This window comes from Fusarium keratoplasticum, chromosome 2, assembly GCF_025433545.1.
Source record: "Fusarium keratoplasticum isolate Fu6.1 chromosome 2, whole genome shotgun sequence".
Classification (NCBI taxonomy): Eukaryota; Fungi; Ascomycota; class Sordariomycetes; order Hypocreales; family Nectriaceae; genus Fusarium; species Fusarium keratoplasticum.
Window position 1 is genome coordinate 4,385,565 of NC_070530.1, and position 23,791 is coordinate 4,409,355.

The window sequence follows — 23,791 nt, forward strand, 5'->3', positions numbered from 1 at the left end:
GAACACATTACCACCATATCTACGTCATGCTAAGTCCGAAGTTCCCTCGCCATCATGGCGTCAAACGTGTCCATGATGGCCTTGTCACTGACGCCCATCTTGCGGCCTTTGTCTGCCAAATACTTGCCTTCAGCCAACCGAGCGTTTTGGATAGCCCGACGAGTCCTGGAGTTGGCGAGACGCCATATACTCTTGTAAATCCCCTGCAATGGGTAAGTGGCTGAACCGATGGTCGCTACGAGTTGTCTTGGTTAGAAGCATGATAACGGAGAACTGAGATCGGTTGCATACCAGTGAAGACCCTACTGGTTAGACCAGCAACGCCCTTTCCAACCCCCTTCACAGCTCCAACACGCCTTGCTTCTTAGCACCCTCGTAGGGCAAGATGAACAGACCGCCAACGCCGTCAACCACGCCAAAGACAACGGCCTTGGCCCCGAACGTGATGCCTGACTTCCAGTCGTAGATCTCGCCATAGTCCCGGAGTTCCTCGCCATATAAGAGCGGTACGCTCCGGAAACCCTCAGTGAAGGCGAATGGGATGATGACGAGGCCGTTCAAAAAATGCTTCAAGAATGTTGACATGCTCTGGGCTGACACCGTAGACACAGATTTCGTTGTGCTGATGCATCCTCTCGAACTCTTAGCTCTGCTCGCGTCTAGATTTTGAAGCGCCGTCCCCCCAGATGAATCTACAGGATCCAAATGATGTTCTTGATCTAGCGTATTCCGTTGCTGGTAGGTTTTCACGGGCTTGACGACGGTGTCGGCAGCTGACTTAGCCAAGTCGGCACTAACTCCTATGGCAGCTGCTATAGTGCCGCTGAAAGGGTCCCATCGGCGTGTTTCCATGACGGTGCGGTGGCTCTCGTACCTAGGAGGGGAATCAGTAAACGTACAATCTAAAGTCGGGGATCGGGGATTTAAGTCTACATCTCAAAGCTTCCTGCATCAATCTTGAGATGGCTCGAAAGGATCTCTCCGGCCGGTTTGGAAAGCTTAAGGCGGCGGTTCTTCTTGGAGCAGGTCCACACAGCGGGTTGGCCCTTGATGATATCGCACTCGAGTTCGTCTCTGGGAAGATGATTGTGGAAGGATGCCACAGCAGCCTTGACGCCCATCTCGGATCGCATCTTGTCTGCAATCTTGGCGGCCGAGTCGGCAGCTTCTTGCGTCAAGCAGAAGCGGATGGCATCGGCAAGATTGTCAACGGTCAAGGACTTCTGAGGGATCGGTTCAGGGCCTGCCCCAGCAGCCGCCACCATGTTGCCCCAAAATGGCTGGCTGCACCACTGTCAGCAAGAATCAGGCAATGTGGCAGACACTGAGAAACACTAACTCGCCAAAAAAGGGCACGATTGTAGTCGGCCGCCCATTCAATAATCCACACGCAGTTGTCCCAGCTCCTCCATGATGGACAACGGCAGCTACGTGTTGAAAAAGCCACTCATGGGGACAATCGCCCAGAAACATGACGTTGCTTGATGCGGGGCCATCCAACTTGCTCCATCCTCTCGAGATAAGGGCTCGGGTGCCTGTGATTCGAACTGCTTCGAGGATGATCTCAGACATGCGTTGCGGATCGTCTAACACGATGCTGCCAAAACCAATATACACGGGCGGTGGCCCAGATTGTAAGAACTCGTCGAGCTCTGGGGCTGGCGTGTAGTCCGGCGGTTCGCGAAAGAAGAAGCCGCATACGTCTATGCATTGTTAGTTCAGAACTGGCGACGAAACAGTAAAAAGCCCGATGGTGAACCTACCGATATTGGAACCCCAGTCTGCGGGCTTTGGCACCAGCGCAGGAGACCAGCAGTACGTGATAGGTGTCTTTAGCTTCTCGATTAGACAGGGTCCTTCCGAAAAGGCAATGTGCTCCAGATCTATGCTCTCCCTCCATTGGTTAATAACGTCTCCGAGCCTGGTAGAAAAGGTCACTCAGCACTGGTTCCAAATAGTTCTTCACCTCTGCATCCTTGGGGAGCGGCTTACCCTTGCCATGTGAGGAACTCAACCACACCGTATGAGAAATAGTTGACAATAGAAGGCTCAGAGCTGGTTCCTTGGCCGAGTTTGATATTGACGAGCGGGTGAGGGAATGCTGCCGTACTCGTCCAGGGCATGGTGAACATGATGTGGACATGAGCAAAGCTGGGAGGATTGGCAATGATAGCATCTGCCACAAAGGGGACTGCAGATATCGGGTCGGGGCTGATGCAAGATAGCCAACACCCCTGCAGGATATCGGCCATCATTGTCCGTTTCTTCTGTATATCACCCGCCTGAAGACTCTTCATACTGGGTATAAGCCCTGGATTGCGCACCATATATGCCATCAACTCGGCCGGATCGCCCCCAATGGGGTAGAAGCCAAGGCCAGCATCGCGCACGAAGGATTCAAACACGGTATGTGTCGCGAGCCGAACTTGATGTCCGCATTTCTGTAACTCGTTCCCCAGTGCTACGAACGGCTGAACATCTCCGCGGCTTCCGACGACCTGAATGACGATGTTGAGTCTCACTGGGAAGGGTTCTCGGTCGCTGTCTTGCGGATGAGGTGGTTGGAAGGCCGGGGGAGTCTCCGGGGGTTTGTCTATCTGGTTTGGCTTCAAGCTTGGAAGAAGGGAAAGGTATTTGATCGCCCGCGAGTTCATGTCGATGTTGACACGGCCATCGTCTGTGAAGGTCAACCACAGTTAGCCGGGTTCGATATCGCGCTTTGCATATTTGGGAACAAAGCTTTCATGGTAGGCTCCATTTCGACCGCGTCCTCTCGAACAACCGTGCTATACCGTGGCGGCATGCTTGCAGTTGAGCCGAAGGAGCTGTCTTCGAGGTGCATGATCTCAGTGTGGCTGCTACAAGCAACCGAGTTGATCGAGGGGCGATGAGTTGTTCTGCAAGAGTGAATGTCTGAAGAGCAGCTTTGATGTCAGGAGGGCGGGTAATCGGGTGGTGGTAGTTTTAAAAGAGAAGAACAGTGCTATTGATGGCCGGTCCAGGAGACCACCCTCAGAATCGCCGTTTTCTATCTAGCGTCGGTACTAGAAAAAGACATTTGCAAGGAAGATGCACAGCCAACAGCAGGTACAAAGTGTGAGATGGATCCTACAGCATTCGTAATCTATCCAGGCTTGATGAGGGTGCCCTCCCACTGCCGCTTGCTGGACCGGACTGAACCGAAGTATTCGCAATCTGCCTTGGCATACCACGCGGCGTGGCTTTGTTAAACAAATCAGCGTTGTAGATTGGAGATTTGATCTACGATTCGCAGCGTCATCATACGCCCAAGGGTAGTTCGTATGCAGTACGAACGACTGACTCGCGAATACGATTATACGAGTGTCCTCAGACACTCCACCGCATAACATTCATCACTCACCTGGATCAAACTAACTCTATTGGTACCTAGCAACGTAAGCTTCAACACCTAGTTTCACCTGCCGAAAGCTTAGGACAGCCAAGTGAAGTGGCTACTGTGCTTCGTCAGTTTTGTCCCCGTCTTGGCGGTGCCACTGTTTCGGTAACCATAGCATAATGCATTGAATACAAATAAACTACAAGACAGAATGCCATTCCGTGCTGTTACCATTTGAACTACACTCTATGGTTCTATTCTCGCCCATCTCTCCTTGACCATGCTAAGTATTACGGGACTTCTTGCCAGTACCCTCATCTGCGTCGCCCTGGCGGACCCAAGATGCAAGAATCATCCACTCGACGCCAACTGGCCCAGTATCGACGACTGGAACACCCTCAACCGGTCAACAAACGGGGCCTTGATCAGGACCAACCCAGTCACATCTTCGTGCTTCAACAACAATTCGGCCGTCAGCTGCGACCATGTCCAGGAGAACTGGTTCTATTCCGACTTTCACTCTTCCCTTCCCGAGTCGATTGGCTATCCGTACTGGGCCAATAGGTCGTGTGTGCCCCCAAACGACTACGCCTACGACGAGACGCTTGGCTGTGAATTGGGCGGTCTGCCGGCGTACATCATCAATGCTACGACGGCTGATCAGGTTGCAGTCGCTACCAGATGGGCCAGCCAGCGAAACATGCGAATTGTTGTCAAAGGCACCGGCCACGATCTGAACGGCAGGTGAGTTAAGGCCGTTTTGGTCACTCCCAAGCTTGAGACTGACGCTGGCCTGGTTATAGATCCAGCGGTGCCCACTCGTTGTCCATCTGGACGTATCACCTGCGCAACCTCGACTTCGATACGCACTGGACGCATCCATTGAGTAACAAGAACGAGAATGCTGTCATTTTGGGCAGTGGCAATACCTGGGGCGAGGTGCTGGCAGCCGCAGCAAAGACCGGGAGGACCGTCATCAGTGGGCAAGACGGTACAGTCGGCCTCGGAGGCTTCATTGGAGGCGGGGGCCATGGTCCCCTATCGAGCCACTACGGTCTTTCAGCCGATCACGTTCTGCAGGCAACCGTAGTCACCACTGAGGGCGAGATCCTCGTAGCCAACGATGCCCAGAACCAAGACCTGTTGTGGGCCATCCGGGGCGGCGGGCCAGGTCTGTACGGCATCGTGGTCGAGTATGTGTTGCGGACTGTGCCTCTTCCTAACAATGTGGTGATGAGCACTCTCTCCATGTCCATCATCCAGAACCAGACGGCTGCGGCCGCTCAAGACTCGTGGACCGCGTTTGCCAGCTTCGTAAGCTCAGTCCCGGATCTAATGCATGCTGGTATAACAGGATACGGCTTTGGGGTAACACAAGAGAACATGGGCATCGAGCTGACCATGACACTCTGGAGCTACAACACTACCGCGGCCGCATTTAAACCACTTTTGGAATCTGCGCGACAAAACATGCTTGCCAACGTTGCAAGCCAGGATACATCAGTCGAAGTCTCGGAACCTACTGTGCTGCCAACATACCTGTCCCTCTTTGACGTTTTGAATCCGTCTCGCAGCCGCTGCGGAGACATCAGTCTGACCTCTAGCCGCCTGCTAGGCCGCCGTCACCTGTCGGGCATTCCTTTGGACGAATTACGAACCCACCTCCAAAAGATATCAAAAGCCCAGGTCGAAGGGCGACAGACCAGACTGGTCTTGGGCCTCCAAGGTGGTCTGGGGCCCAGAAGTGTCCAGAACGAGATGCGAGGCGCCCTAAATCCGGCATGGCGAAGCGCTTACCTACATCTCATGGCCACTGGCGTCAATATTGACACTACGATATTGTCGCCTCAAAATGCCCTCGCCGCCGCCGCCGCGTGGGCAGAGGACAACAAGGAGGCTGTCTGGCGAGAGTGGGCGCCAGACACGGGTGCATACATTAACGAGGCCAACCCATTCGCGAGAAATTTCCAGCAGGACTTCTATGGAGACAACTACGAGCGTCTAGTGCAGATCAAGGAGAAGTATGACCCCACCGCCAGCTTATATGCTCTTTCAGGTATTGGAAGCCATGATTGGGACTATAACCTGGATAGTGGACTTCTTTGTCGCGTATGATGAGGCATAGTCTTCAGATTGAGTGCTGTAAAAAACTTAAGAGGTTACCGCATGAAGAGGCACAGCAGTGGGTTGATCATGGTGTTTTACGTTTTTGGATCTAAAGATAGCCATTTGTTGATGGCTATATTCTTATATAGTGACTGATAGTGATGGCCTCTTTTGGACATTTCAGCAAAGTCAAAATTACAACTCTAGAGCTTGATCTGCTATTCTATCATCTCGCCACCCGTGTCCGTCTCAGCAAAGTCTCCCCAAAGGCTCTCCCTTGCCCATACCTGGATAGGATCTCCCAGGCCTGGCCCCTGCTCAAGTTTAATTGCGCCCTTGGTAGCAAGCACCAGACACTCAAAAAACATTTTGGCGGCCTCGGCCTTGGTGGCTTGCTGCTCAGGGACGAAGTCTTGGAAGATGACAGAGGTACTTTCCCGAACCTCGGAGCTGATCGCAGCCTCGGGGACGAACTGGTCTCGCAACGCGTAGACGGCATGTTCGGTGGTTGTCGGGATTGGTAGTCGCTGAGCAGGGATGCTGGGAGGGGGAGGACTGGCTTCAAAGGGTGGGATTTCCATCATGGTTTCTTCGCCGGGGATGCTTGGCTCCGCAATACCCTCTCCAAATTCGAATACTGGCTCCTCGGCAATTTCCAGCCGTGGCGACTTGGAGACTCTTTGCTCTGGTTCAACTTCGACTTCAAATTCCCTAGCCGGACGCTTCCGTGCCAGCTGTCTCGCTTCTTGAACAGCATCGAAGGAAAGGACTCCTCGAAGCTCAGGGGCCCAAGCAACACTTCGTCCTTCCATCATAATAGAAGAGACAAAGCCACCAGATGCTTGCATGCCTATCAAGGCGCCTAGGAGCGGGTCTCGAGGATAGAATCTCGTGGGTCTGGTGATTGCCTCGTGGTTTGTCTGCTGGTGCTGGATTTGGCGGCTCGAGAGGGTAATCTCCTCATCTGGTGCCATAACCCTCCGTCTCCTGATACGCTGCTCAGGTCGCCGTAATAGTGGACGCTCCTCCTCAAGTTCGCGAGGTTCAGACAGTCGGAGCGAGGGAATCTCCTCCTCGATTTGCTGAACAACCTCTTCACTAATCTCAGATAGCGGGGATTCGGGGATTGGAGGGGCAGTGATGTCGGCTGGATGGAACTCAAATTCCTCTTCGACCCCTATCGGGAGTTCGCCAAGTCCTTCCTCGAAGGTTGGCTCGATTTCAGGGCCCTCCTTCTCGGCTGGCCTTGGCTCCAGCTCGCTCACCATTTCCTCCTCAAACGGGCGAGGGGCTGGCGCTTCTCGACCAATCTCGATACCGAAGTCAAGCTCGAGATCCACACCCTCCGTAGGCACCACAGCTTCTTCATACATCCCAGTGTATTGACTCGGTGTCAAAATCTCTGGCAGAGTAATGTCACGTAGTGTAGCCCGGCGCTTGGGGCTGACTGGGACCACACCAACATCTCCTATCTGAGACAGGAGCCAGTTTGCGTCCGGAGGAGGGGCGAGTTCGAAGCCGTTATAAGGTATCACTTCATTGGGGATTGTAAGGGCTTCGGGGTCGGGATGTTGAAGACTGATGGGCAGATCATGGTCTAGGCTTGGTCGGAAAGTCTAGGAATGTCAACACATGTCATAAGACGGAGTAGGGGATCACAAATACCATCTGCATCATAATCCAAGTATCGTCACAATCATCAAGCAAGTATCGTGCCTTACGTTGGTAGATGCGAACAGCTCCAAGTAGTAGCTGACTGCTCAAGCGAAGAGCCATAGGTACCTGGCTCGGTGTGATCATGATCGCTATACTATCGGCTAAATTCGATTGGAGCACATGTTTCTTTGAAAGCTTGCGTTGGAGGTTGGCGGAAAGCCATATGCGAGCAAGTGGCCCGCTCTTCTGGAGCAGGGACTCGGAATAGAACATGATGCGTTGCCGGGTGACGGCCCAAAGCAGAGGGAACAATAGATGGCAGAGGGGGGAGTTGTACTAGACAAAACGTCGCGACAGAATTGCAATACGTTCTGTACCAGGAGCCTGACGTTGGTTTAAGGAAAAGGAGAGCAGAAGAGCAGTAAACAACCACAAGATAAGGGACAAGACGCAACTAGGAAAGTTACGGACTGGGCCTTGTAAATAAGACGCGAAGCAGACATTTCGTGTCAATGGTATAAGCAAAGGTGACATTCGTTGAGTGCGACTGACGTCAAACGGCATACTGTGAAGGCTGGCGTGCAGCGTCAAGTCCCTAGCGTTGAGAATGACACTTCCTTCAGTCTGGGACGCTTTAGAAAGCAATAATAATACCTCTCTGAGTTTACCGAGGAATAACAAATCCAACATATTGTTCAGCGCCTTTTCCTCTCGTGGTATCCTTACCCTTTTTTCTCATTGTTTACTCGACTTTCGCAGCCGGGTTTTTTTGAAGTGCAAGTACAAAGTACACTGCATTATTTAATGGAGGTTGGGGTAGCATTAAGGTTTGTTAGATCATTCAGACGCGTTACATTGGCTGCGTCGCGAAATTGCATCAAGTCAACTCCTTGACCGCGACGCGATGTCGTGTCGCGTTCTTTTCGCGTTGTACTGAGCCTGTGCTCTAAACGTGGCTCAGCAGGCGAAAGCCACATTGATTGATAAGATAACTCTGTAGGGTAAGGTTCAATTGGGAACTGGCTGATCAAAGAAACGACAACAAGGTGAAGGTCATCCTCTTTAGGGATAATTAATCAGGTCTCATAACTATCTCCAAGCAGGCAAATGTTGTAGTAGCAGTCAAGGTGTATTTTCAACCTTCGCACTCGCCACAGTCTGGTCAGCTGAAGACGCAGTAGAAGTGGCTTCCAAAGACATTCATTATTAGTGTCAGGTGTTGCCTCAAGTGCTATTGAATGAGAGACAGTCTCAATTGATGAATATCCCGCCACTATCGTTTAATTTGCCTCTTGATATCAAGATGGTAGCCAAGCTGAGGACAAATGTTACCATGCAAGGCATTAAAGAGATCTCATTATGTTGACAGGTCCAGACTCCAGAGTAGGCAGGGAGAAAAGAGACAACAAAACACGTGACCATATTAGGCACGGACTGCAAATTCAGGTGCCCTCCGTGTTGTGGCGACTTGCCTCGGTAAAAAGTCGCGTTGCTATGACAAGTTACCAGTCCCGTGTTAGCCATGAGGCTACTCAATGCAAATACCTTCCAGCTGGAACAATTCTACGATAATGACATTCCCCCTTATGCAATCCTCTCTCACACATGGACCAAAGATGAAGTCACCTTTCAAGAGTTCTCAACTCTCTCCTGGGACGACCCCAGGCTCGAAAAGACAGTTGGCTGCTGTAAGCAAGCCCTCCAGGATGACCTTACGTATGTGTGGGTCGACACATTTTGCATCGACAAGGCCAGCAGCGCTGAGCTATCCGAAGCCATCAACTCCATGTACAAGTGGTATGGTGACTCCACCGTCTGTTACGCCTACCTCAGCGACGTCCATCCGGGTAACGATGACGATTCTTTCAGTGAGAGCCGCTGGTTCACGCGGGGATGGACTTTACAAGAACTCCTGGCGCCTGGATATATCAGGTTCTTTGATTCCTCGTGGATAAGCATTGGTCAGAAGTACGCCTGGAAGAAGCCGTCCAAAGACTTCGGACCGCCTGTCCTTCGAGAGAAGCCAGGGCCCGATGATGACCTGTCTCAAAAGCTCTCAAATATCACCAGCATATCGGTCGCTGCCCTCCGGCATGAGGTGGATGTGGGTAGCGTCAGCGTGGCTGAGAAGATGTCGTGGGCCGCTGAGCGTGAGACTACGCGCTCCGAGGACATAGCATACTCTTTGCTTGGCATCTTTGGTATCAACATGCCTCTTCTGTATGGCGAAGGGGGCAAGCGTGCATTCATTCGGCTGCAGGAGGAAATTATCAGTCAGACCTATGACCACACTATCTTCTCATGGGGCTTCGACAGGGGACCGACGCATGGTGGAATTTTCGCCACCTCCCCCTTAGACTTTGCCGGGGGCGGCAATATCGTGCCTATAAGCATTGGGCATAAGTCTCACTACACAGTGACAAATCTTGGAGTCCAGATTCGGCTCCCCGTCATGACTGTCCAAAATGGAGTTCAGTACGCCTTCTTTGATGCCACAAGGGGACAGAGTCACGGGCTGGTCATGTCCATTCCGTTATACTACGCAGATGGCACTGGGGATAATGAGGACATTCTTGTGCGAGACCCCTGCAGCATGCCTGTCTTCATGTCTGATAATTGGCTTCGCCAAGCCACGATGAGACAACTATACCTTTCTAAAAGCTCCTCAGTCGAAGTAGAGAGAAATCGGCGCCAGTATACCCTATTCGTGGCTAAAGAACTGAATGAGGCCGGCTATCTACCTGCAGAACTGTACCCACATGCGACTTTCTCAACCGTTGACCACACAACGATATATTTCGGACCTTGGGCACCTGGAGAGGAGAGGTTGGCTCTTGTCACGTATAAGAGTCGGAGTCCTTACCACCCTACATTTAAAGTCAAAGTCATCTACGACGATGACCGCAGTAGTTGCCTTCTTAGTCTCGCCGATGGCGGATATCCGCTTGTAGCCGACGTGGAACTGACAGCTAGTTACGAGGACTATTGGACTTTGGGTAATGAGTGGAGGGAAGTCGTCAACTTGGGTACTCTGGGCGATGTATCAGCTAAAATGGAAAAGTTGTGGCCTGAAAGCATCTATTGCCATCTGAGCTTAACTCCTTCAACAGATTCAATATCTGATGGAGGCGGAGTGGACTTGTGATTTATGGACTCTATAAGTTTGATCTTTCATACTAATAGCGGAAGCTCTTATTAGATCGTTAGACGCCCAACCTGATGAGTTTTGTGAAGCTGGCGAGGTAGAAAGAAAGGACCAAATAGCTGTTTGGAGAGGTTGAAATAAAGGTGGTCAGAATCATGTGGGATCATATGTACCGCCCTCTATACTGAACAACACGGGCAATAATCTTGGGTCGAGTGTTTCACATGGTAGTTTTATTTGACCTTGTTAAATCCTTTTAGATTTGAATGAGCTCCTTCTCAGCTACGGTGCGGTTGTGGTGATTCAAATTACACAGGAGCTTGGTTTGTGGTTCTTAGAGAGCATTCACCATCGTGCTAACTCGGGGTTGGCTTTCACGATGTCTGGCTTTCCCCTGTCAGTGTGTCACATACCACTTCCTTGATATTGCAATGCAAATTTTTACTATCTTGAAGAGTTTTCGGCTCTGCTCTCTGAGTTGATGTCTACACAATCTTGAATAGCCGCAGGTCTGGCCACCACTGCTCAGGCAGGTCCAAAACCTTGGACGGCTCCAGTCCCCGTACATGAGCGTATCCGACAATTTCGTGCTGCGTCTTTCCACTGCCCTTACCACCTCGAAGAACCATGGGCATGGGTGCGGCGTCCAACATGATGACCTCATCGCCGACGGCAACACCCTCGGTGCCATTCCCTGATACGCCGACCAAGCCTGAATTTGTGACAAAAAATGTCCGGTCTTCAAACAACCGGGCACCCTCAGAGCGAACTACACTCCTCCGAATGCTGGAACGACTCGAGTACTGTTGCCTGAGTTTGTTGAAGGTGGCAACCCAATCCTTCAGCTTTGTGTCCTCGAGGAAGTCGAGTATCGTGATTTGTTCCAACTCATTGAATGTGTCTTGAAACATGTCACAGTCGCTCTCCTTGGCCCTGCATGCAATCTGAAGGAGCAGGGTAGAAATAAGCTCCACTTCTTCTGCGAATGCGGTATCATTCTCGACCCAGCTTTGAATGACCCCATAGTTCGGTAGCGGAAGTCCGGGGAAGGGACTGGCGGGGTCCTTGGTGTGGCCGTTTTTCATGTCTCCGTTGCGAGGCCTGGTGCCACCACTGTGTGTGCCTACTCGTACTCTCTCAAGTATGGCCTTGACAAACCTGCGCTGAGGGGCATCTATGCCAGTCGGCTCGTCCAAAGATGGCGTGCGTAGACACTTCAGGCTCTCGGCTAAACGGTCAAAGTCGAAGAATGCCGCTCCGAGAAAGTCGGGATGAGTAGTATTCGTGTTCAGGAGAAACGCCTTGATGGAGCCCAGCTTCAGAGAGAGCCGTTTGAGGCTATCACGAGCCCTCTCAAAGGCGGGTGATGTCTTGCCTGTTTTGCCCATGATGGGGGCCATACAGTCTGCAATGGCCTTCTCTCTGTCCACCTTTTCCTTCACAGGGCTGACAACACTATGGATGACCTCTTCCAACATTTTCATGGTTACACTGTCGAGGAGAAATGCCGGGGAGCTGGTGTCCCGGCTGGACTCCGCACTCGTACACCATGCATGCAAAGGCTGCTCAGCGTACATCCCGGGGAGCTTTGCAGATAAGAAATGTCGCTGCCACAGCGGATAACGAGGACCAAGAGTCGCAAGGCCAATATCCAAGAACCAGAGTCTTCGGACCAGGTCGGCCCTAAAGTCTTCTGATTGTGGGCGTAGCTGGAACACCTCCTTGATGGTGTCGATAGGACGGCCGTAGAGGGCCATTTCACCATTGTAGATGGTCGGATAGGGATCGAAACAGAGTTTCTCTTCATAGACTTCCCATTTCATGTCCACCTCGGACATTCGTCTTGGCCTGGAGAAGTCGGGAACCCACGATGGCAAGTCGGGCGACAGACGTACCGGGAAGTCCCAAAACATGCTGACGCCTCTCTCAAACATGAGAAGCCAAATGGCCACCTTTTCGTATAACTCCTCTGTGGTGAGGCTGTAATCCGGCCCTAGGAGTTGTTGCAACACAGGATGCATCAGAGCGTGGCGTCCATAGATAATATCGCGACGGTCCATGCACCAAGAATGGGTCGAGAGGAGCAGCGGATACAGCCAAGACTTGTACTCAAATCCGTCAGTCCTGGCTGGACGGCAATTGAGCACGCCTGACGCCTGCGTCATGGGATAGTAGGGCGTAGAGTTGTAAAGGAGGATCCTTGTTTCCTCCTGTCTGAACGCTCTTCGATGTTCGTTTGCGAGCATGTCCATGTCTCTCAATAGAGCACTTCCGCTTGTTTGCCAGGTTCCGAGCATGAAGATAGGGTCCGTCGAAGCGATGGCATACTCCTGCAGGATCCATAGACGGTTCCACCATTCTCTGGAACAAAGATGATAGAAGGTCCGGAGCAAGGAAACCTTCCGAACGCCTGTCTCCTGAAGCGCCTGCCTGAACCGTCGCTGTTCTTGTTCTTTTTTGTCGTAATCCTCATCTTCGTGGATACCGTAAATGTCCACATCTCGGTTGAGGAATGTAAACAAGTCAGCGTAGGATAGATTCTCGCTGCGCTTCTTGTTACTCTCCTCCTCGCCGAGAAATATCAGAACAGCAGAAGCTCTCTGGTAGATCGTGGCCATCTTGGCAACCTGTGAATTCCTCTCTTCGACATTTGCTTGGTTGATGCACAGAGCGTCAATCCAGAGGAGTCTTGACGCCGATGCGAGACGTAGATATGAGAGCGCAGAGTAAAGATTGGGCGTGACGGACGCCGGCTGACCACCAAGTTCGATGTTGACCAGGTCCTCTGGTTTTGGATTGCCCCAGACGTACGACAGCGCCTGGTACGAGAGTTGCTCATCGGCTCGGGATTCGATGCGCAAATTGCATCGAATAGGATCCTTGCCCGTCCCAGGAAGCAGTTCAACGAGGCGGATTGCATCGGGATTTGAGTGGAGGTTCAAAGCGCCGTAGAGTTCTTGTGGAATAGAACGCCTCTTCTGTAGGGCTTTGCATTTGTTGACGTCTGAGTTGCTGTCTCGGATGTCTTTGGTTGGCTCAAGTGATTTCCTGTCTTTCGGACGTGCCAGCTGGATCACGCGGGCAGCCACCTGAGCAAGAGACTGTCCGTATTCGTCCGCCATCTCGCTATCTTCCAAGTCGAGATTTTCGGCTTCTGCGGGGAGCAGACTGGGAACATCCCACTCATCGAAGCCTGCGGGATATGCGTCAGTGTCTGCCCAACACGAACTCCCGACGTGGGTGTAGAGGCAGGGTCGCTACTTACCATCACCGCAAAATGCATCCTGATACTTCAGAGTAAGTCCAGACCGCGTGTTGCTAACCATGGCTAGTAGACCGATGGTAGAAAGCACATTCGGACCTTCCTGAGCCTGGAACAGTGTCTTGAACTCATCTGTCTGGACGCTCTGCATCAGGACAGCGTGAAGAACTGAAAGTAGACTGATGAAGTCACGGTCGTCCGCTTCGACATCGTCGCACAATCGCACCGCTGTCTGCAAGTCGTCAGACGAGAAGAGTCGTTTTGGAGACATCCTTTCCTTCTCGGCTCCTGTTTCCAAGTTCCAAGACCGGACAGTATCCAAGAGAGGGGGAAGCCAGGCCTTTATTCGCCCAGCAATGTTTTCGGTGGTTTTTTCAGGCGCCACTTTGATGAGATGTGGAAAGCAGCTGGACAAGTTGCAGGCTGCATTTCCAAGGTTCGCATCATAGCAACGTTGGCACACATTCATGCTCTCGCACATGCGGCAGAAATACGCCACCTCCAAGGGTATGTTCTGGCTGCAGATATCGCAGCATCCGAATGACTCTTGAGTCCCGTCTTCGCTCTTCATTCTGAGAAGCAGCATCTTGAAGGACATAGCTTGCTCGGCGTCCTTGTCCAGGCCCGCCCAAGCCAGCACCCTGCCAAGATTGTCCAGACATGACGCCGATGGCATATCTGAGAGTTCAAGGTGGAGAGAAATAAAGGATTCCAATATCCTCGTTGCTTCGACATCAACATTGTCGGGAAGCACAACAACGTCGTCGAGGAACAGACGGTGATACCATGTCTTGTAGAGAGAACCAAGGAGCTCTATTGCTTTGTCGTGCACCGCAGCTGCCCGTTGGCCCCGGATGATGGTTTGCAGGATTTCCTCTGCCTCATCAAATCGGTCTTGCTCAACGAGCGTCTCAGCGATGGCGAAGGAGTTGAGAATGGATTGATCATGGAAAATACCAGCTACCTGATGAAGCTGGAGACCTTTGCGTCGGAGTAGCTGTTCTCTGATCCAAGGAACCGGGACGTATGCGGTTGCGGACTCGACGATTTGGAGCATATGGCGGTGAACGAGGCTTCGGGGAAGATTCATTTAGTTGTGGCTGCGGATAATGACAATTGTCTCTAGGTCGCTATGGCGGAGACAGGAGTGAAAAAAAAAACTGTTCAGAAGTGAATTAATGAGAGACAAAAGAGGGAGTTGAGAACGAATAAGCACAAGATGGAAGCGCACGAAGGTCTTGGTAGCTGCAAGGGAAATAGCAAGGTTATGGTACCTATTCCAGAGCTCAATCTGAGCCCAATGTGATCAATAGTTTTGAAGATGACTCATAAGGGCAGGGTACACAGATCAAGGTAAAGAGCCGAGGTGTCAGGACTCCTTGGCTGCCCAAACACTCCACGGTAGAGCCTCACCGCCCAGTGCTTGCGGGGTTCTCTCAGCTCCTGACAGGTCAATTGCTAGCGTTTAGCCGTCATGTCACCTCTTCACAAGCCCAAACCGGCTCTTTTTGCATGACCCGCTCGGAGAAAGTCCAATGGTTCGCATATTTACTTGCCAAGGGCGCTACTTGGTAGTTACAACACACTCGCTTGACACGTCAATCGAGTATTGACGTGTCAAGGCACAGCGAAAGCATTGCGTCAAGCTCTAGAGTAATGAAGATACCGGCATTGGTTTTAAAAAGCATAATTGGTCCAAAGATTTATACACATAATTATCCCAACATTAGGTACTCAATACAGACTCAATCCAGTTCGCGACGATAGATCACTGATCTTAATCTTTCCTAGCGATCTTGGGAGGACGGTTGATGTAACAGGCCTTTCTCTCCTCTCTACGGACGGTGATGAGAGGGGTGATGAAAAACCTCCTAGTGTCCGCCCCTCTGAAAAGGTACTTGATGAAATGGGCATTGAGGGAAAATCAAGAAAGTCTTGTGCAGCCGCTACCACAGAGCTTAAAGGATCTGGGGAGGTTGACGCAAGGAAGTTTCTTCTGAGTAAACGCCTTGCTCTCACTGCGGATGCAAGTGTAGTTGTCCCTGTCGCTGTTTGAGTGGCTGCTGGCTGCGTGGTTGCTGGCTGTGTGGTTGCTGGTAGGGTGACTCTCCCCCTGACGGTTTGATGAGAGCAAATAGAGCATCTATCCATACTCTGGCTGGCTTGGTGAATGTAGCATGCGCCGACAAGTTTGTAGTGGTTGTCCACAGGCCGGAGTATGAAGGGAACTGTAGCTCCTTCCAGGGTCCATACCTCATCCCAGTCTTCAAGTTCCGTCGGGCCGAGGCCAAGCGAGTGATCCGTACCGAATATCCTACGGCCCATGCCGTATTGGCTCATGTTTGTGATGAAGTTGTCCAACTCATCTTTGTCAAAGTGCCCCGGAGATGGTGATTGAGACATGCAACAGCATGTCACCTTCTTATTGGCCAGTTCAATAGTACGATTGACGGCTTGTTCGACCACTTCAGCATGCTGGTCGGTGGCCTGCTGGATAGCCCGGTCGGGAAAAGGTTGGTTGGTCATAGCCATGGCCCGCTCAATGGCTTGCCTGATAGACTGATGGATGGACTTACTGATAGCCATCTTGTTGGCCCAGGTGACCCAATTCGAGTCTATCATAACCTGTCTGATCGCCTCCCCAGCTGCATCCTTAGTCGCTTGCTCCAAAACATTTTTTATCGTGTCCTTCGTAGTTTGACTGATGGTGTTCTCGCTAACCCATTTGGCCGTATCCCAGGAAGCCATAGCTTGCTTGGTTGCCTGGTCAGTCGCCTGATTCACGTCAAGCTTCATAGCCCGCTTGATTCTTTGCCAGTGCATCTGGTCCATCTCGAAACAGTTCGAGCAGAATCCACCAAAGGCTGGCGGTATGTCCGCGCGGAAAACTGTATCGTCGACCTTGAAGTCACCAGAAGGGGTGGCACCGTGGTATAACGAAAGGATTCGACCCCAGAAGTCCAGCCTTCCGTCGCAGCGCCGAGTCCCCGGATTCTGAGACGGGTTAAGTAGCCAGTGAATATTGTCGTTTATCGAGGACGGGCTAGGAACGTGCGGGTCCGATTTGTTGCTGTCGGTAGCTCTGCCGGCGCTGCCTGGAAGAACCAGAGCTTTGCCAAAGATCTTCCTGTCTGTCCAGACGGTACCGTACCTTCGTCCAGTAACTTCGAGCACACATCCCAGGGGGTAACTAAGCCTGGCCGTTGAACGTAGGGTCTGGTTATTTAAGGCCCTGATCCAGGGAGCAGAGAATTCTTGGGGCACTTTGAATTGTGGCGGCAAAGCAGTTGGAGATTTTCTCGTCCAGTCCGGAACCCACGATGGCATGTTTAATGCTGATGTTCCGTCCACTTGTGAGAGAATCTCCAAGGTCTTGGTGGTATCGACATGCCAGGCAGCAACTTGCAGAAACACCCAGCCAGCTGTGGTGGAGGGTGAATAATCCGCTTGTAGTGATAGCACCGGCTCCTCTTGTAGGAGTCCCAGGATGGAATACACCTTGTCTCGAGCATCCTTGCAGGCACAATTCCGCGAGACTTGCAACAAGGACAAGAGATCCGAGCGCTACAGCCAGTTAGCTTTGGTTGGTAATAGCAAGTTCTGGGGGAGCGCACCCCTTTCAATCGGCGGTCTCCCGCCTCCGTCTGTCGTAGGCCGTAAGATATGACTGGAGGCAGCACCAAAGAGAGATTGCGAGCCGCCATAAGTCGTAAGAAGAGATTTCCATGCTTAATCAAGTCCACCCAGCTCATTTGCTTCATTCCATACATGACCAAGATGCTCTTGGCCACAGCAACCTCCTGTAGCACCCACACTCGATGGAACCACCGGCTTCGAAACAGAGAGATAAAGTCCGTGACCTGTGGTAACTGGCCGCCAGTGTCATTGCTCATGTAGTCTACTAGTCGGTCGAGAATGGGATTTCCTTCACCCAAGAAGACCACAACACGAATTGCGCTTCGGAAAATGGCAATCATATTCTTGACCTGGTGATTCCGCTCCAAGATGTTGGACTGATCAATGCACACGGCGTCAACCCACAGTCGACGATCCACATCTTGTTTGCGAAGGCGCAAGAGAGCTAACTCGCAGTTACTGGTGATGCCGATGAACTGACCATCATAGCCGCATTGTATTGCTCTGCTGATTGAGTTATCACCTTTATCGTCGGCCCAGGTGTACGAAAGCGCTTCGTAGATGGGCCCCTGCTGCAGGTTGACATGTTCCAATTCGCACTGGAGAGGATCTTCGAGCCTTCCCGCCTTAAGCACGAGAACACGAATCTGGCGCCCATTCGTAAGATCTAGAGGCTGGTACTGGTAGCTGCGGGCACCAGACGGTGTGACCCGCGCCGGATCGAACGTGTCTTGAGGACGAGGTTGCACCTGAACTTCAGCGTAGACGTCTTTAGAAGGGCGACTGGCAGCATAGATGAGGGAAAATCCGCAGCTTCTACAGAATTCAACAGAGGTCTGGGGAATGGACCACCAATCGTTGTGGCGACAACCTCGGCTGAGGACGAGGTCCGTAGACATTGCGATGGGTAGCTAGAGCCTGATTTCGGCTCCCAAGAGAAAGCGCAAAGAGTTCACCAGAGTGGAGGCAATAAGATTGTAAGAATGAAACGCAACGAGTTGCAATGGAGAGTGGTAGGTTTCGCATTTGGGTGAGAAAGCCTTGCACTGCCACGCTGCCATCAATCAGGCGATATGCCTTGCAGATCAAGTTACGGCTCAGCCTCAACCGCTTGTCTTCATCTGATTTAGCGCCACTGCATGCGAATCTAGACGGCTATTGGCCAAAGCTATGTATCAAATGCGGGTTGACAAAAGAGGGAGGGGAATCCTGGTTTTCTGGAAGCTTTGCCGGTTCCCCAGGACTCAGAACATACAGCGGTCATTTTTATACCAACGGGCCTAGGACCAGCGTTACATATCGAGAGGTTAAGGGGAAGGGTATAATTGAAGACCAAGTTCAGAAGGTAAAAGCATAATATAAATATATAATAGCCTTAATCTTTTGGTTTAAATATTAGGGCTAAGACTTAATAATATTAGAGATCTTAAGATATTAAAGTATCCTAAATCACTGTCCCCAGCCCTAAAAGCCTCCTAATTAAGAAAAATCTCGCAACATGGAGAGACACTCCTCCTAGGAGGACAATACACAGAAAGACGCTTGACGCAGCTTTGTGCCCAAACTTGTCCAACAGTTCACCTGGCACCGAGACCGCCATCAGAGCCGCCAAGCTGACGCAAAATGTCATTGTCCCTGGAATCACATCAGAAATTGGATCGACCAACATGTATCAGCTACCCAACATACCGTAGTATCTGCCGTACGCAGCAGGCTCGCAAGTTTTGCTGACGCAAACTGGGTCCGAGTTAGTGTGCACACTCAGGATTAGTATCCTGAACTTACCAGGTATCATGGCAAGCCAGGAGCCAGAGAAAAACCCCCAGAGTGAGGCAAACGCGTAGAGGGGGGCAGCGGAACCCGCGTTCAGGGGAACGAAAAGCGCTGCAGTGAAAATAGACGTTACTAGGATCATGGCAATGAGGACATTGAAGTGGCCTAAAAAATCAGCCACAAATCCAGGAAGAATTCGACCGAAAAGTGAGCATCCATTCGACAAAGCTAGGAGGATGAAGCCAACATCTTCGCCGTAACCGGCCTTGGAGGCAAACGTAGGGAGGAGGCCGCTGATCCCGAACATGGCAAATTCCAGCATAGAAAAGCCAATGGTAATGAATGAGAAAGCTTTCGATTGGAAGGCGGTAAAGTTCGGCATTGCTGTCTTGGCCTGGGATGCCATGGTTGGGCTTAGCAGTTTCGCCGACCAACACAGACACAACCAGCCAGCAGACATCAGGCCAAGGACTATGAAGCCCACGATCCTCAGTGACCACTTCCACCCCAGATGGGGAAAAGTACGCTGCAACAAGAGCGGAAATATGACGCCGCCGAGACAGGCGCCTCCAAGAGCACACCCCATTGCAGTGCCGCGACGACGATCGAAGAGCTTGGCAACCATCGAGACAGCCACGGTAGACGTAGTTGCAGCACCGACCCCACCCAGAAGCCCAAAAGTCAGCATAAACTGCCAGTATTCCTCACACTCGGCAAGAAGGAAGAACATGGGGACGGTAAAGCCCATAGCAGCGGGAGCCAGGACTCGGGGCCCGTAGTAGTCCATCAACGGCCCGGTTTGAAGACCAAACAGGAGACTAAGGAAAGAGTAGACTCCGATAATCCACCCCACGTCACGGTTTGTGTAGTCGCTGAGCTGGTGGAGGACGAGGTACGACTGGATCGCGCCGATAGACTGCATCCATCCTAGTATCTAGTTAGCTCGCACCGAGCAAGATTAGGAGCTGGGACATGCCAAAAGAACATGCTAGGAACATTGAAGACCCCAAAACACAAGCACATAGTCTAATCTGAGACTGGCGTGTTTCGTGTGAATTTACTGAGGTATTCTGGGCGTCATCGATGTTTGATATGCTGGATGAGTCTGCTACTCGGGCGCTTGCATTTTGCGTCAACATGCTGGTGAGATGGCAAAGAGATGTAATCCTTGACACTAGTGAGATGTTTACAGAAGAGGTGGAAACTGTGACAGAGGGGCTTCATTTTATATCACCCAGTCTGTCACCTCTTAATTTTTCCTGTCAAGTAGGGCGCACGGGTTGTCAAAACTAGGGTGGATTCTTCTCAGCCCCTATCCCCACTCATCTCAACTTACCTACCTTGATCATGCTGGAGGAGACATAGTGTTCAACCAAGAGGGCAAACTGGTAGGGCCGGGGCTATGATGCACACTGCACGCGGATGCCGAGACGAAAGCTTCTCAGAGACGAGTTTCAAGGGTGAATATCTTCCGAACTGCCTCTGAACACATTGTCACCCATGGGTTGGACTCGATAGGGCGCGATTGACAAGATTGGGTGTTCGCTGGAACCACTCTCAAGCGCTGTTAAACCTGCGGGGCGCGTTCATTGTCGATGCATGTGTGCCAAGGTCTTGGTTGTGCCTGTCCATAGCTCTACGGTTCAAGTGATTCGCATTTCAGGAGTAGCACCCAGTACGGCATCATTATGATCATTGTCTCGCTTGTGTGTCTAAAGCCTACCGCCATGCCCGAGTTCTTTACGAGCTTGTGGCTCAGTTAACCCATCAAGGACGGGGCTTCAACTATAATAAAGAACACATTGTGCCCTAGTTCTCTACGTACCACGTTCAATCCTTTTTTTCTTGCACGTTGATGTTACCTCCAAAACTCCCTAAGACGCATCCGATCGAAACCGTTGAATTAATTGCCATCTTCGGCCGCCGTACCGCTTATATCGAACTCACACTTGAACCGCCTCAACCACTCAGCGTTGTCTGCCGGAGTATGATTCCAGGGATCGTCGCTAGCAAGATCCGTCAGAATTGTTGGGGATTGGGGGTCGCCATATCTTACTCATCGTACAAGATGCATCGGGCCTGGTGGCGGAGCTCCTCGTCTGAGGGTACGTGGCTGTTGGGGTTGTTCAGCGACGTGGTTGAAAGAACCCATCTCCCGAGCTCTCGCCCTAGCCACCGGTGGTAGTTGGCGTCATTGAGGAAGTAGAGGTTGGCCTTGATCCACGATGGGCGGTGGTCCTGAGGACTCTGTGCAGTCGTAGAAGTCCTACTTTGCCTGCGTAGTATATTGTCCCTTGTCATATTACCGTTGGGAAAGTGTCGGATAGGCTCGGCCGTGATCGAGTTTGGAGGCTGCATAACATCTTGAAGCGAGTGTGCTGTAAGGCAAAGACCGCCAAAAAATGCATTTTGTCCATCAGAGGGAGTATATATATTTGCCTCTGTCTGAACACGCATCCGGAAGGCGGATAGCCATCCCTGGGCCGACTCAATTAGAGCCATGAGCCAGGTTGCGACGGCGTCCTCGAGCAGAACTGTGAAGCACGAGCCTAGTTCTGAGACGATCCGACAGGCCTCTGCCCTGAGGTCGGCATCGTTGGGCATGGCCTGCCCGGACCATACACTATCCAGCATAAAGTTTCGTAACTGGGCGTCGAGAGGGCATCCATCAAACAGCTGCCTCTGGCCGTGTAGCTTTGGGACGGTGAGGCAGGATTCTGCTTTGGACCTCAGAGGGCTGAATCGGGCTCGTTGGGATATGTCGTTGTTGGAAAAGAATATGTCTCTAAGCCAAGACCCAGCCTGTGCCTCGTCGTGAGCATCGCCTCGCATCAGACCCTCGGCGGCAAGTATAATACGACAACCCTCCAGCTGCAACATATCGGACATGGGTATGCCGTCTTGCTTCTGGATGAAGTGAGTCAACTCCAAATGTATCAGCTCGTACGCATTCCGTGGTGAGTCGGCCGGAGCCACGCTGGCTCTGAATGGAAATGGAGTCTGGCTCTCGCTTGCAATCAAATCTATTCGGGAATGAGTAACCTTGAACAGTTCTCTGGGATTCTATAAGGAACAGGCACTTACATGGAGGAATAGAAGACTCTACGAGATCTTGCACAGCCCTCTCGAAGCCCCAGCCACCCTGCCACTGGACCATTGTGTGACCCATTTTGAAATGATCCGCCAGGTGATCCGCTCGATCAGCCCATGTTTCCATGGCTCTATCACAGAAGCCGCACCTTGAGCGCACTTGTAGCTGAGGTGTCCGCCACTGGCTAATAATCCATTCCATCGGCGTGGCATTGTGCACTAAGCGTAGATGCTGTCTGAGGTGATCCTTTCGGCTAAAAGTCCGCTCCTGGCACGATGTCGGGTTATGTGTCTCAACATGATCTTCGTCTGGGTCATTGATGCCGCAGAATGAACAGAATACCTGCTGGGCCGGGGTATTCGTGGTGCGAGGGCCTTGGGGGGTGCAGACCCAGGTCTCAAGCGGGAGGTGTATCGACGTTTCGTGTCTTTGCCAATTGTGCTTGGTGTCGAATGTTTCGGTGCAGAATGTGCACTGATAGGGTCCCAAGGTGGTTCCTAGGGTGCGCTTCCTCTGGATCGCCTCCCGTTGTCTTCCTCGGCTTCGGCGGGATGTCCGCACCCGTCCATGTCGTCGATTAGGACTTCTCCCCCAGTCGCGAGTGCAAGAGGAAGACCTTGAATCGGCAAGCGACCCAGACTTGCGGCTAGATCTTGTCGTGTTTGCGCTGTTGGAAGCAGAGTCTTGCGCAGACTCGTACTGCTCGGGATCGCCTCGTGATGATCGTGGGGTGTGGGTGTCTATGGCGCTATTAGACTTTGCAAGCAAAGACTCTCAGCATGGCAATGGGGTCACCTTGAGAGAGCGAACCGAGTGCGCGAGCGATGTCGGCTGCATCGGCTGCCTCGTTTTCGGGAGGGGAGTCAATCCACCGTCCCAGGGGGCCCCGGCGGGGGGGTACCATCGGAGTGCTAGGCCTTGAAATAGTATCCCCGGTATTAAGATGGGAGAGCTGGGTAAGCGATCCAGGAGATGGGCCGCTCGAGAGTAGTGTAGAGCGTCGACGAGCGTTGGCGAGCCAGTTGGTGAGTTGCAGACTGCTTAGTCCAGTCTGCTGCTGAAGCTGCTGCTTCTCCGCTTTGCTGGGGTATGGATGGTCGGCTCTTTGTGAGAACCAGGCCTTCAGTATGCCGTTGGTCTCTCGGGAGAATCGTGTCCCTATCTTTGCGGTCGGTTGGAGATTGCGAGGACTCGCAGAGGACTCGGCGGCGGGGGCGTGCACACAATCAGTGCCGAGTATCCCAATTTCAGACTGGTTCTCAGTCGCTGCGTTGAGCATGTCGTCGTCAAGCAGACCGATGGGATGGGAGAGAAGGTCCGACATCATCAGGTCAGATTCTAGACCACCTCCAAGCCCAAGCTTATCATAGTTCTGGTAATCTGTGCTACCTTGAGGGGGTTCGCAGTCATAGCTAGACATAGGGTTATGCACACTTTGCACACCTTGTCTGCGCACTTGCCTTTGGTCAAGATTTATCTCCTCAGTCGCCGTTACCCGGTCACGATGCTCACCCGTCTTCTCGGAAGGAGTATCAGTCGATCCATCCCGGAGGAGAGTGTCAGATAGAGCACTAAGCATGACCGGTGAGATGGGCTTCAAATTCGGAGCCAGCGATGGTGTAAAGTCACATCTCAGCTTGTGGGTTGGGCGTCCCGCTCGCGTTCTACGTCTACGGAGTAGGGCGTAGTTGACATCAAAATACAGTGGGGCCGTTTACAGGAACGATTGACATGAGGCTCGAATGACATATGTACCGTATTGAC

General features: G+C 51.9%; 7 protein-coding genes across 7 annotated transcripts; 2 read left to right on the forward strand and 5 right to left on the reverse strand.

The window, feature by feature from the left end:
- Window positions 1–29: 29 nt before the first annotated feature.
- NCS57_00325900 (Glyco-transf-28 domain-containing protein) lies at window positions 30–2,654 on the reverse strand (the record flags this gene model as incomplete). Its single annotated transcript, XM_053053268.1, has 7 exons — window positions 30–235; window positions 292–302; window positions 353–874; window positions 934–1,284; window positions 1,340–1,703; window positions 1,764–1,894; window positions 1,993–2,654. The coding sequence occupies 7 exons, from the start codon at window positions 2,652–2,654 to the stop codon at window positions 30–32; spliced, it is 2,247 nt and encodes a 748-aa protein (XP_052918514.1).
- A 984-nt stretch (window positions 2,655–3,638) lies between these two features.
- Window positions 3,639–5,473, forward strand: NCS57_00326000 (FAD-binding PCMH-type domain-containing protein; the record flags this gene model as incomplete). The annotated part of the gene is made up of 2 exons (XM_053053269.1): window positions 3,639–4,102; window positions 4,162–5,473. The coding sequence occupies 2 exons, from the start codon at window positions 3,639–3,641 to the stop codon at window positions 5,471–5,473; spliced, it is 1,776 nt and encodes a 591-aa protein (XP_052918515.1).
- A 209-nt stretch (window positions 5,474–5,682) lies between these two features.
- NCS57_00326100 (uncharacterized protein) lies at window positions 5,683–7,393 on the reverse strand (the record flags this gene model as incomplete). The annotated part of the gene is made up of 2 exons (XM_053053270.1): window positions 5,683–7,080; window positions 7,130–7,393. 2 exons carry the CDS (start codon window positions 7,391–7,393, stop codon window positions 5,683–5,685), a joined length of 1,662 nt encoding a protein of 553 aa, XP_052918516.1.
- Window positions 7,394–8,642: 1,249 nt separating this feature from the next.
- Window positions 8,643–10,265, forward strand: NCS57_00326200 (HET domain-containing protein; the record flags this gene model as incomplete). Its single annotated transcript, XM_053053271.1, has 1 exon — window positions 8,643–10,265. The coding sequence occupies one exon, from the start codon at window positions 8,643–8,645 to the stop codon at window positions 10,263–10,265; it is 1,623 nt and encodes a 540-aa protein (XP_052918517.1).
- A 485-nt stretch (window positions 10,266–10,750) lies between these two features.
- NCS57_00326300 (uncharacterized protein) lies at window positions 10,751–18,062 on the reverse strand (the record flags this gene model as incomplete). Its single annotated transcript, XM_053053272.1, has 4 exons — window positions 10,751–13,458; window positions 13,531–14,566; window positions 15,781–17,091; window positions 17,142–18,062. The coding sequence occupies 4 exons, from the start codon at window positions 18,060–18,062 to the stop codon at window positions 10,751–10,753; spliced, it is 5,976 nt and encodes a 1,991-aa protein (XP_052918518.1).
- A 773-nt stretch (window positions 18,063–18,835) lies between these two features.
- Window positions 18,836–20,285, reverse strand: NCS57_00326400 (uncharacterized protein; the record flags this gene model as incomplete). Its single annotated transcript, XM_053053273.1, has 3 exons — window positions 18,836–18,900; window positions 18,949–19,863; window positions 20,273–20,285. 3 exons carry the CDS (start codon window positions 20,283–20,285, stop codon window positions 18,836–18,838), a joined length of 993 nt encoding a protein of 330 aa, XP_052918519.1.
- Window positions 20,286–20,988: 703 nt separating this feature from the next.
- On the reverse strand, window positions 20,989–23,606 carry NCS57_00326500 (uncharacterized protein; the record flags this gene model as incomplete). Its single annotated transcript, XM_053053274.1, has 3 exons — window positions 20,989–21,959; window positions 22,021–22,767; window positions 22,838–23,606. 3 exons carry the CDS (start codon window positions 23,604–23,606, stop codon window positions 20,989–20,991), a joined length of 2,487 nt encoding a protein of 828 aa, XP_052918520.1.
- Window positions 23,607–23,791: the final 185 nt, after the last annotated feature.